The sequence below is a fragment of the Rhinatrema bivittatum genome, chromosome 8, assembly GCF_901001135.1.
Source record: "Rhinatrema bivittatum chromosome 8, aRhiBiv1.1, whole genome shotgun sequence".
In the NCBI taxonomy this organism is placed as follows: Eukaryota; Metazoa; Chordata; class Amphibia; order Gymnophiona; family Rhinatrematidae; genus Rhinatrema; species Rhinatrema bivittatum.
The window spans coordinates 197,791,220-197,804,726 of NC_042622.1; the positions used below are offsets into that span (position 1 = coordinate 197,791,220).

The 13,507-nt window shown below is 44.9% G+C and overlaps 1 protein-coding gene across 2 annotated transcripts in view; it reads right to left on the reverse strand.

Moving 5' to 3' along the window:
• Nucleotides 1–2,259: 2,259 nt before the first annotated feature.
• Nucleotides 2,260–13,507, reverse strand: part of WSCD1 (WSC domain containing 1) — a 101,932-nt gene continuing 90,684 nt past the window's right edge. For both annotated transcript variants that reach the window (XM_029612525.1, XM_029612526.1), the window contains exons 6-9: nucleotides 9,406–9,583; nucleotides 6,579–6,743; nucleotides 5,968–6,168; nucleotides 2,260–4,524 (exon numbers count right to left, since the gene is read on the reverse strand). In XM_029612525.1, coding sequence (XP_029468385.1) covers nucleotides 4,172–4,524; nucleotides 5,968–6,168; nucleotides 6,579–6,743; nucleotides 9,406–9,583 — 897 coding nt within the window. In that variant the 3' untranslated portion in view covers nucleotides 2,260–4,171. The remainder of the gene's footprint in view (nucleotides 4,525–5,967; nucleotides 6,169–6,578; nucleotides 6,744–9,405; nucleotides 9,584–13,507) is intronic.

A 13,507-nucleotide genomic window follows, 5' to 3' on the forward strand; every position in this document is an offset into this window, starting at 1 on the left:
TTTTCATTGAAAGAAGTTCACTTTATGTGCATGGAACCTTTTGAGATATTTGAACATCTCTATCACATATATCCATCTCACCTTTCCTTTAGGATATACACATTTAGATCTTTAAGTCTAGCCCCATAGGCTTTATATTGAAGACCACTGACCATTTTAGTAGCCTCCCTCTGAACCAACTCCATCCTGTTTATGTCCTTCTGAAGGTCCGGTCTCCAGAATTGTACTCAGTATTCCAAGTGAGGTCTCACCAGGGACCTATGCAGGCGCAATATCATCTCCCTTTTTCTGCTGACCATTACTCTTCCTATGCAGTGAAGCATCTTTGTGGCTTTTACCATCGCTTTATCCATCTTAAGATCATCAAATACAATTACTTCCAGATCCCGCTCTTTCTTTGTGCTTAGAAGAATTTAACCTCCAGTACTGTACCTTTCCCTTGCATTTTTGCCTCCTAAATGCATTACTCTGTATTTTTTTAGCATTAAATCTTAGCTGCCAGACCTTAGACCATTCCTCAGGCTTCGCTAGATCCTTCCTCATGCTTTCCACTCCTTCCTGGATATCCACCCTGCTACAGATTTTGGTATCATTGACGAGTTATCCTACCGCATAATTTTACTTCTGTTATGGACGGCATGTAAATTGTGAAATAAAAAAAAAAAATAGGGTAGTCAGCGGGATTTTAGTGCTAATAGGGTAAAAGAGAGGTGAGTTGGCTAGGGGGCATAAGTTCTCTCCTTTACTGGGGAGAACTGGGAAAAGAGATAAATGCATTGGCACGTGTCTAATAAAATCCTCCCACTTACACGAGCAAGGCGGCATTTGTGCACACGTGCACGCGTCAGCATGAAATCGTGTGCACATGTATGCAAAAATAGCCGATTTTAAAACACGTGCACATATACGTGCATATATGCACGTATGTTTTAAAATAACTGCATCCATATGCGTGAGCACATGTGCACCTGCACGCAGGTCTTAAAATTTACCTCTTAGGTTCCTAAGTTCGGTGGAAAATAAGTTCCTAATTTAAGAGCCTGACTTGGGTAACTAATGGACTCAGATTTTTTTTAAATAATTTGCCTCTATGTGTGCAAACCTCACCGACTGGTCAAGCCATTGCTTTGCTCAGTTTTGAAATAAGAGTCCTGTCCTGTTTGGCCAGGCTAGTGCATATTCAGGCAAGGAACAAGCCCATAACTCAACCACCTGCTTTGCTAATGTATCAGTTCTAGCTTTCTTAGCGGCCAGAAAATTAAAATGTCAGCTGCAGTATGATGGAAAATATATCAAGCCAGGTTGCTTTTCTTGAGAAAACTTGAACTAAATATTATTAGGGATGTGCAAGCTCAACATTTTCGGTTCTGTTTGGTTCATTTTCGAGGGTGTCTGATTCATGTTGGTTTTGGGGGTTCCTAATCGTTTCGGTAAATATTGCACCTCTTTGTCAGTAGTGTGCATTTAAGCAAACAGGTGGACTGTTTACCCATGTTTTAAAGGGGCTGCATGATCCAAGCAAAGCTCCCCACTCTTGGTAAAAAAATCCTTTCTGAAGTCTAGGCCCCGTTCCACCTCCAAACCTGCCTTGAGGCTATGAGTAATCCCTGGGATCTAATGAGGATAGGAGCAATCCTTACTTGTTCCCATGGACTTGTGCCATTTTTCAAAATGGTGCTGGCTGTAGTCATATGCTAGTCTGAATGGGTGAGATTTACTTGGCTAAAAACCCAGTGTAGCCCAGTAAATCGTTTAAATATCAGTCTTGGAGTGCATCCTGGCTATCATCCTTATTCCAGATCACAACCATTTATCTGGACCAGATTAAAACCTGGCTCACCACAGATCTCACCTGCCACAGACTCGGTTGGTGATGTGCGTGGTACCTCATCAGGTTTTAGGAATGATCAGCATCCTCTGCGAATGTTAATGGCATTTATAGGATAAAACGTAAAATATGACCTTCCCCTCAAGGGACATTGTATATGGGTTCACAGAAGTATTTTTTCAACTTCCAAATCGGGTTAAGTTGTAGGGTGGGGGATGGAAGGGAAGGCATCGGCATATCTGAACAACAGTCAGAAGGAATCAAACTGTACAAGGGAAAAAAGTATGCCCAGACGTTATCTGAATCACCTATCCCTATTTTCCAATATTTGCCTTGCTGAGGCCATGATGTGCTGAGGAGCTCTGCAGAGAGACAAATAACTTTTTATATAACTTCACAGCAACAGCAGAGGAGGAAATGAGAATCCACAGTGTGCTTGATAGACTATATTTTCAAAGCATTAGTGGCACATACAGAAGTGAAGGAGAACCAGCCCCTTCCTTACAAACTATTACTTTTAGTAAAGCTGACATTTCTACGAGGGTCAGTAAGAGGTCTTCTTCAATTTAATGCAAACGGGTCTCAACATCTGCATCATTCCAGGCATTACAGAGATCATTTGTAGGGTGAGATCCATCTGGCTTCCAAAATCAAGAATTGCACAAAACCAAAATATCATTGCAATAAAAAAAAAAGCCCAAAATCTAGTGAACTGCACAGAAATTGGAAGGAAACATCAAAGAACATAATGAGGGATAGCATGGCAATCTCTTTCGAGGAGATGAGTCATGTTATAACATGTTATACAACCAACAGTGATGAAGGCATGAGTCAATCACATGCTTTCATCACGCTGTACATGACACCATCTCCATTTGAACAAAGATGTCACACACTCACACACACAAAACACACTACCAACGTAACAATTCAATGTGCTAAAAACAGGAATATCCATTTGTTTCGTGTATTGTTTTTTTGGCACTTGAAAAAGAAACTATAGATATCCTCATCATATTCCATTCTCCGTAGGATCAATATATCAGTCAAGGTTAGCAATTAACAGAATTCTACCCCAGTGATTCCTAGCCCTGTCCTGGGACAGACCCTTAACTAATCTGACTTCCAGACTATTCATAATGAAGAAGCATGAGATATTTTTATACATTTGAGACCCAGGGTTAGGCAAATCTATCTCATGCATACTCATAGTGGTTATCCAGACAAGACTGGTTAAGTGTGTCTGCAGGACTAGGTTGGAAAACACTGTTCAACCTATTTTGCACAGTTTTTGTGACAGAAAAATATTACTGTGTGCTGCTAGTGTTATATACTGCATAATTATATCTATGGGAAAATTAACTTCTGTAGTTAGTGAGCAGAATACTGAATACCACACAAGAGATAAAAATTCAGGGTTTGATATTCTGCAATAATCAATTTTTCCACATTAATAAATCTCACTTCTGCAAATTAGAGCATGTTAAATAGCAATCTTTTGATGTCAAAAATACTCAGTTTACTGTATTGTTCTGACATCCCAAAAAGTCATGAAACCTTTAATGTTACAAGCATACCAGTGACCTTTAATCATCAGTAGTCCCTAATGCATAACTTTGACAATAAAGTAGAATCAACTCTACCAAAATATTACTGACTTTGTAAGACAGTGGTACATGATCAATAGGGCCATGATTCACTAAAGAATTTTATCATTGTCAAAAGATGAGTGAAAGTCTTTAGTGAATGAGGCCCAATGTAGGTACATTTGTTTAAACTTCTAACTCATTCCAAGAAAGATTTGGAAAACAATGGGCTTACTTCCGTTGGGATGAAGCAAAGTTTTATTCAGACTGATAAGAGTAGAAACCGAAAAATGCTTCCTTCTGAAGCCTCTCTCCTCTCCCCTCAACTTGCTATTATCTCAAAGGAAAAGCAAAAATGCCTCAGTTCAGACTGGGGAGGGGGGGGGGGGGAATTCAGGTTTTTTACATCTGAATGATGAGTTTTCCACAGTAAGATTTCCAAACTTCTGTTGACAGGTATTGCCAGTAGGCAGCAAGGTCGAGAAAGGAAACTCTTCACACTATTAGTAATGCGTAGCTGTTAAACTCGTATCCATTTATGTAAGAAGGGAGACACACGAGTGCCCACTAATAGCTTTTTCCTTGCTTTATAACCCAATTTCCATCCTTCATTGCCTCTTTTCTGAAGTGCAGTGCTCACGAAAAATACTGAAGAGTAGAAAGAATTTGCATTCCTTGAACAGCTCAATGTGCATCTCGCTCTTCGTGCTAGAAAACTCCGATTCTGAAAACGCATGGAAAAGCAGCTCCATAGGTATCATCTTGGCAAATACTCACTTGGGAGACCAGAAAAGTTTCTTCTTTTAAGAGCCTCATCCACTGTTTGTATGTATGCATCGATCAGATCTTTCATTTCTTGGGTGAAGGGCTCAAAATCTTTGTGTCTGGCACCTGATCGTTTGAAGTTACCATCTTTATTGTTTTCTACACACAACAGCCGGTCCTCTACCACAGTCATGTTTAGAAATTCTACCATTTCTTTCAGTTTTTGAAGCATGTTTTTTTTTAGGTCTTCATAGTGGACAACAAGAAGGCATTTTCCATATTTAAGCCAGTCTAAAACATGAGAGGCCCACCAGGATGCATAGCTGTTTACAAACTCTGGCCATTCTGTTTTATAAAAAGAAGAAAAGGAAACACAAGCATTAGTCTCAACTAATCCATTAGTGACTCAATAAGAGTGGGGAAACACAGAAACTAAGGGCCAGTCTGTTCTTTTCTTTTGTGCCTGCCTCCTGTTCTGCCACAGATCCTACTCAATCTGTGGTCATCTCTCTTCCTTACTTACCATGGCACCGAGTTCCCTTTGTGTCTGTCCCATGCAGGCTTCAATTTCGATACTGTTTTGGCTCCTAGAACCATCTCCAGAAGCCTTCCAGGTGTCTGCCACTATATGAGCACCCCCCTCCTTGAGTATTTCAATCTCTGGAAAACCTACCTTCGGGTACTTTATTGAAGCCTTCTAGATATTTGAATACAGGCAAAGCCTACCAAAAGCTTTAAAAATGTGGCAGAGGAGCTAAAATACCCATGTTCCTTGGGACAAAGTCTATGGGGACCTTTAATCCGCAGGCTTTGCACCAATTTTCAAAACAAAGGTGTGCATGTACTTTTTGCTTTGAAACTTGCCTGAGGTACAAAGTACCTGCTTTTTTCATAGGTAATTTTTTTTTCCACAGAAAACGTGTGGAGTTGAAAATGGTGTGAAATATTTCGCTCCCCCCAACCTAAACACACCCATAGGAATGCTTCTTCTAAATGTGGCTATATGTACTTACAAGCCTGGATTTTAAAAGGCCTGCATGCATAAACCCGGGGGGTTTACAGGCGTGGGCAGGCCTTGCGTGCGCTGCATGCATTTTAAAAAGGGCCTGGCCACGTGCGTAAACTCCGGTATGTGCACAAGTGCCGGGCCTTTCTGAAGGGGTAGGCCAGGGGGCGGGCCGGAACAGCTCTATTGTACGCTGTCCCGATGACTCGTGAGCCGGCAGCCGGCCGGCACGTGCAACTTACTTCAGCTCCGGCCCTGAAGTTAAAAAAAAAAAAAAAAAAGATAGGAAGGGTTTAAGGGGTGGGGAGGAGAGGGGATGAGGGAGGGAGTTTAGGTAGCGGGGTAGGGAAGTTCCCTCCCAGTCCGCTCCTTAATTGGGCGCGCATGTTATAAAATCGGCGCATCTTTTAAGATCTACCCCACAGTGTCTTCCAACACACGGACATTTGGCCTCTACAACAGAGAGGAATTTTTAGCAAACTGAGGAATGAGGACAAAACTTTTGTTTTTTAAATTTTTACCTGTGTAAAAAATAGACTTGAAAATTCCAAATCCCCCTCCCCCCCATTTCTTCTTCAGGTTGAATGCACAGAGGAATCGCACATCAGTGGTGACCTTAGTATAGCAATGTCACCTTTATCCTCCTGTAGTTGAAGGATCAATTTGAAAACAAAGCGGGTGGAAATGCTTTTCTTAAAATTCATACTGAAAATTATTGCAAATATTCTACTGAAATGCAATGGTCTGAAAAATGTTATTTTTTGCACATCTTTAACAATTACCTTTACTTTTCCAGTTTCGCTCTGTCGCATATCCCAAGTGTCCGGCACACTTCCTATTGAATTCTGCAATAAGCGCTTTGTAAGGATTTCTGATCAGTAAGATTGCTGAGTCAAACATTTCGATTTCTCTCTTGCCACTTTCATGTGTTTTCACACAAACAGTCCTCCCACTTCTCCAGTGATCTTTCTCTCCTTTAAAACCTGTTAAAAATAGGAGGCATCAACTTCAGGTCTCCATGGCATGTTACCACCATTTAGGAGATGACCAAGTAAATAGCACTCAAACCTTGAGAAAACATCAAGCACATTGTGTGGTAGTGGATGGTAACCAATGAAGGTGGTAGACTTAGAGACTCAAGAACATCAGCCTTGAAGAAAATGGTGTGATGACACCCCCTCCCAAAACCTCCAACGATGAGAGAACGGAGGTTGAAGATAGATTACAAAGCTTCTACTGTTTAACAGAGACTTGTTTTGATTGATTGGTAAAGCCTCTGCACCAGACGGTTGCTAGTTCTAGTCCTGGTCAAAACAGGTACAACAGACATTTATAGCAATATCTGGAGGATAATCCACTGAATAACAGTGCAAGAACATTATATTTTTAATACCTTTACTGTAGAGGGCTCCATCAAAATAATAACTCCCAGTATAGTATCCTGTGGCATGTTCTATTAAATGTCGAACCCATGTGTTCCCAGCACCAGGGAAACTGGACAATGCAATGAATACTTTAGATTTTGTAGAGAGGAATCTTCTATCTGTGCATCTGGTATCTGTAAAAAGAGAAAAATACATCGCTGCTAGAATAGCATTTTTAGGAACTCTTCATCAGTGTAAAGCACTTACTGGAGTCAAAATTTAAAAAAAACCTCAAAAACTTAGGGGTAGATTTTACAAAATTATGCACACGCATACTTTTGTTCGCGCACCAGCCGTGCATATCTGTTAAAATCCGGGATCGGCGCGCGCAAGGCTAAGCAAAAATTGGCAGCCTGCACACGCCGAGCCGCACAGCCGGCCTCGGAGGGAACTTTCCTTCCACCTCCCCCCACCTAACTCACCCCCCCAGCCCTATCTAAATCCCCCCTCTACCTTTATTCCAGAAGTAACTTGCGCAAGCGGGCTAGCTGCCGGCACGCCATGTTCCGGACCGGGGGCTGGTCCAGAGGCCGCGGCCATGCCCCCCGGAACGCCCCCAGGCCAGAACCACGCTTGTGGCCCCGCCCCTGGAATGCCCCCGGATGACGCGCTGCCGCGACATGCCCCCCCTGGAAATCCTCGGTGCAAGCAGGGGGAGTTTTGGAAAATCTACCCCTTAGTTGCTACATTTAGACTCCTATGTTTTCAGTTGAAAATTCATATTTTATTATTTATTTATTGTTTTTTTTATCTACCGACATTCGATCTCAATTGAGATATCACACCGGTTTACATTCAGGTACTGTAGGTATTTCTCTATCCCCGGAGGGCTTACAATCTAAGTTTTTGTACCTGAGGCAATGGAGGGTAAAGTGACTTGCCCAAGGTCACAAGGAGTGACAGCCTAAAATATAGGCTCCTACATTTAGGACTTCTATTCATTTTCCTAGATTTAGGCTCCTAAAATAGGTGCCTAGTTCTGAAAATCAGTGCTAAGCCCCTAACTTTGTCTCCTGTTTTAACTCCGCCTCTGTAGCCACCCACTTTTTAGGTTCCTATATATAGGAACTAATCTCTAGTAAATTTTCAAAGAGCCAATTTAGGTACCTAACTACAAAAGTTAGGAGCCTAAATCCTTTGAAAATTGACTCCACTGTTGTCACTTTGTCTGTTCAGCTGCATATCCACCTGTGTATCTGTCCATCCGCATACATCAGGGATCCTCTCCACGGATGGATTTGGCTGGAATTTGATAGATGTAACTGAAGTGCCAAAACACCTGCCAGATTTCATGGATATTGAAAGCGCTTTTTTTTCTGTTACAAACGGGCCAATACAGTAAAGTCCGCGATTCTCTATTCAAATGAGGCCCAGCGGTAAAAACAGGTGCTAATTTCTGAAAGCAAAATGTGCGGCTTGGCTGCATATTTTGTTTTCTGAATCGTGCGGGAATACCTAATAGGGCCATCAACATGCATTTGCATGTTGTGGGCGCTATTAGGTTCGGGGGATTGGACGCGTGTTTTCGGCCCCTTACTGAATAAGGGGTAACGCTAGCGTGTCAAAAACGTGCATCCAATGGCGGGTTAACAGTGCGCTTTGTCGGAGCGCACTGTACTGTATCGGTCCAAAGGTGAATTAGGAATATGCACCAGAAAACTGCATGCTTAACACAATTGCGCATTTAACCCAGCTACTCAGACCTTTGCATTGTTCACATTTGAAACTAGAGTCTTGTGTGTTCATGTTAGCACACACTCAAATAAAGCAACAAACCCCCAACTCAAACAAACATTTCGTTACCGCATTGATTCCAGATCAGCGAAAGGCCAGATATTTCACATTTCAAACTCCAGCATGGTTGAATATGTAGGATAAGGGTCGCCACCTAACCCAGGACAGCTGAGAGGCTGATCCAGAGCTGATGTTGCTCCCATCCTAGCTGTGGTCTTGTAGTTGCAATTTATCTAGGAAAGGGGGGACTACAAATACACAGAAACAGTATGGCAAAACCACAACTGAATTAAAGTCTCAGGTTTGATCTGGGTCAGGTGGCACCCCTATGTAAGACTGCAATAAGTTGCTCCTCTAAGGGAAACAAATTAGATACTTTACCTTACGCGAGATTCCTGTAATTGTACAGTCCCTCAATGCAAAACACAACAGTTAGAAACACAGGGGTAGATTTTCAAAGGGTTACGCGCATAGGTTATGCGCGTAACCCCCGAAAACCTACCCCAAACCCCCTCGTGCGCGCCAAGCCTATTTTGCATAGACTCGGCGGTGCGCGCAAGCCCCGGGACGCGCGTAAGTCTCGGGGCTTTCCTAGGGGGGCGTGTCATGGCGGCGAGTCATCCGGGGGCGTGGCCGTGGGCGTGGTTCCGGCCCGGGGGCGTGGCCACGGTCTCCAGACCAGCCCCCGGACCGGAACCTGGCGCGCCGGCAGCCGGCCCGCGCAAGTTACGCCTGCCTCGAGTAGGCAGAACTTTGGGAATAAAGGTAGGGAGGGGTGTAGACAGGGCTGGGGGGGGGGGGTGGGTTAGGTAGGGGGAAGGGATTGGAAGGAGGGAGGAGGGAGGAGGCGGAAGGAAAGTTCCCTCCGAGGCCGCTCTGATTTCAGAGCGGCCTCGGAGGGAATGGGCAGCGCGCACAGTGCTCAGCATGCGCAACACGCTGACAACGACATAAAAATTGCTTCCTTTCCCAAAAATTCAACAGTTCCACGCGCTGCCATTTTTTTTTTCTATTTCTCGAATGCTTTTCTGAACTGCTGTTTAATCCAGCATTGACTTTCACCTTGCACGGGAGTTTGATAGACGGCACAATATTTCTCCTCTTCGGGGGCCGCTGCAATGCCGCTAACGTTCAGGAGTCTGCCGCAGTGCAACTCATCCACGCTGTTGTGCAGAGTAAAGCGCGTTGTAGGAAAGCCGCAGTAGCACTCCGTCCCTCTCGTGACGGCCAAGGGAAATTCCTAGGAAGAGAGGAAAAAGAAATATAATACAGCGTGCCGGCATTCTCGCCATACAGAGTAACGTTCCAAATGGAAATGCAAGTCAGGGAAAAAAACTGTCTTTAAGGTGAGGGCATAACAAAGCGTTTTGTGACTTTCAAGTAGTCTGCTCTCCAGCCTTCCCAGACCTCATCCGAGGTACAACTGGCGTTCAGAAGGCAGAGAAAATCTGCATTCAAATTTCATACTTAAGTAAGAAATTGGATTCCAGTTTCTTCCAACCTTTTGTTCCTTTCCATTTCTGTTATTTACAGGCACTCTGAACAGCTTAGGGAATAATAAACTAGGGGCCTACCTCTGGATTTCTTGAATATTATATTTACAGATGTAGACAAGGGATGTGCAAAGCTTAGGAAACCCATTCTGCAAGGAAATCCATGGACCTCAGATTTTGCCACAAGCTACATCAGACTCAGCCTCTGAGTCTATGGTGCCAGGAGTCCATTTTTCCACAACTACCCTGGTTTCCTCCCTCTACCCGCTTATTTTAATTTGTGACCTTTCCTCTGTCCACACCAGCCATTGCAGCAACATTCCATGACCTGGGCCCACAGGCTGCAGCTCTCTCGAGAACCCTGTGTGCATGCAGCCTGTTAACTGGGTGTCCCTCATCACTGGTGTGTGTGTGTGTATGGAGAGTCGTGAATGCTGTCCCCGTAGCATCTCAGCCCCTCCCAATCCTGGGAGGGTTGTACTGGTTGCCAGTCCAGTTCAGATTGAAGTTTAGAATTTTAGTAATAATGCTTTAAGGGGCCTACATGAAATAGGGCCTCAGTACTTGAGAGAAGCCTTGCCTTGACATAAGCCTTTACGAGCATTAAGATCATCATCATCACAATTACTGGCCCAACTTTCAGGGAAATGTTTAGGGGTTGATTTTAAGACCTGCGCGCGCGGTTCCCGCCGCGCACACATGGACGCCAACTGTTTTTTAACAAGCGCACGTGTTATAAAATATATCTGCGCGCACGTGCGTGCCGGATTTTAACATCCAGGTGTGCATGTGCGGGCAGGTGGCCTCCTCCACGCGTGGGATAGGGGGGTATTTTAAAAGGCAGTGGGTGGCGACGCGAGTAGAGTTTCCTCCATTCCCTCCCAGTCCGCTCCAGTTAAGGAGCGGACAGGGAGGCAACTTCCCTATACCCCACCTAACCTTCCTACCCTTTCCCCTCTCCTCTCCTCTCCTCTCCGACCCCTAACCCCTTCCTAGCTACTCATGTTTTTTTTTGTTCAATTAGTTACTGCTCCTCAGGAGCAGAAGTAAGCTCCGCATGCCAGCCGGCTGCTGGTGTGCGCTTCCCTGGGACAGCGGCTAATAGCATCGTCCCAGCCTGCTCCCACCCCTCCCTGCCAGCCCCTTTTCCAGGGCCCGGCACTTCTGCGTGTGGCCGGGCCTGTTCTGAAATGCGTGCAGCGCGCATAAGGCCCGGCCACATGCGTAACCCCAGTTTTTTATGCGTGCAGGCCTTTTAAAATTAGGCCTTTAGTTGTTATGCCCTGGGAATCTGGAATGGGCTCCAGATGGAGATTTGTAGTGAGGTAAACCACCTTTAATTCAGAAAGTAGGTGAAAGCCTGGTTGTTCGCTTTGGCCTTTACCAGAGAAGGGTATAGAGGTAATTGCGGATGGTAGGCATTGATTGCAGGCTGTGGAATCTATTACTTGGTCTGGGCTGGGCCTTATGGGGTGCTAGGTTTAGGTTTCCTCTCCCAGTTTAAGCATCCCTGTTTTTTGTAACTGCTTTCTTCCGCACTACAGTTCCAGTTTGTTTTTTCTTTCTATGCACCACTGTTTTAATGTAAACCAGCATGATGTGATTTTATCATGAATGCCAGTATATAAAAACCTTAAATAAATAAAATAAATAAGTATGAATTGGGTTGATTATGTGACTATTTCAGTGGGGAAAGTTTTTGGATCCAGGTGGCAATGCCCGTGTACAAGTTATTTTCTTGGAATTCTCTATCACAGATTAATTCCATATTAAGAATATATAATCTTACAAGGTCATTATGGTCTGCACAGAGAGGGTTTTTAGACATTCCAAATATTCTACAAGCCTGGCTGGCTGATACCAGGGAAGGGCCATTTTCAATAGTTGCTCCAATTACTTGGAATATCCTACTGCAGGAATGAAAACTGATGGACTGTTCTAAAACATTGAAGGGCTTGCAAAAAAACATTTCTTTAAGCAGGCATTTTTGTGAATTTGCAGGTGGTTCCAGCTTGTCTGACGCACTTAACGTATTTGGGGAATTCTGTTTTATTCTGTTTTCTGTCTTGATGTTTTTCCTTTGGTGCGATATGTCTTTTTGATTATGCATGTTCAATCTGTACGCTGCCGAGGGCCTTGGTGTAGGCAGGTTATAATAAATAACTAAATACATACATACGTAAAAAAGGTTTCACGTGTTAAGGAACTTCCTCACACATGGGCACATTGAGGTAGTGTGCAACTCTAAAGGCAGAGCTTTTGGAGCAGCAGAGCCCGTACAAGGAGATTCGGAGGTCACTGCAGATGTCCAGGGGTGGGCAAAGGGCAGTCAAGGCTACAGCTCTTAGCATTAAAGCTCTTAGCATTTCCTGTGACAAGCTTGGGGGTGGAGGCAGAGGAAGGTGGGGGGGTGGGGGGCAAACTGTATATTAGGGATGTGCATTCGTCCTGGTTCGGCCACCCCAAAAAACGAAGCGGATTTTCCTGAAATTTCCTACGGCGGGCTGATAATGAAGGCCGAACCAAAATGTTCGGCCTAATTACATCTCTACTGTATATACCGATGTCAGACGGGACAGTGAATAGAGAGTGAGAGCAGCATACATACCTAGAAGTCAACCTACAGTGAGATGATCATCCTAAAAGTGGTCATTCATTACAGACTGAGGATGTGGGCATCATGGCAGGCCCCGGAAACCTGGGTACTATGTCCCTTTGGCAATACAGGGCACCTGTATATTGAGGGAGGAGGAAGCCCTTGGGGTTTGCAAGTAGGTGGCATTGTTGCCTGCAGATGGCCTTATAAGCATATGAGTTGCAAACTGATAGCCCCCAAAACAGAGGAGAAGACATGCAAGTTAGCAGAAATCAGTCCCTAATTTGTGTGCTTGTGGGAAAGATATAGGGGCAGATTTTCAAAGGTTACGCATGTAACTCCGAAACCTGCTCCTGCATGTTCCGAGCTTATTTTGCATAGGCTCGGCGGCGCGCGCAAGCCCGGGACGCTGCGTTATGTCCCGGGAATTGAAAAAGGGGTGGGTTGTGGTTTCTGATTGGCGCCGGTCCAGGGGGCGGGACCGAGGCTTTCCGGCAGAGCGGCTGTGCCGGGGGGAATGGAGCACCGGCAGCTGGGCTGTGCGTGTTTAAATAATTGAAACAAGGTAGGGGGGGATTTAGGTAGGGCTGGGGGGTGGGGGGGAAGCAGAAAGAAAGTTCCCTCCTGAGGCCGTTCTGATTTCGGAGCGGCCTTGGAGGGAACAGGGAAAGCCATCGGGTCTCCCCTGGGGCTCGGCGCGCGCAAGGACCGCGCACTGACCCTGGATTTTATAATTTGTGCGCGCACATGTACATCCGATTTTATAATTTGTGCGCGCAAGTTATAAAATCGAGGGTCGGCACATACAAGGAGGTGCACAACTGTGCACCTTCTGCGCGCTGAGCCACGCTGCCTTCATCCGTTCCCTCCCAAGCCGCTCCAAAATCAAAGCGGCATCGGAGGGAACTTCCCTACCCCCTACCCCACCTTCCCTTTCCTTCCCCTACCTCCCCTGCACTTCCCCCCTACCTTTTTCTTCTTGATTTTTCTGTTGTAAACTTACTTCAGCCCTGGGACTTAAGTAAGTTGCGCGTGCTGGCCTACTGCCGGCGCGCGATCCCCGCCACAACAGCAA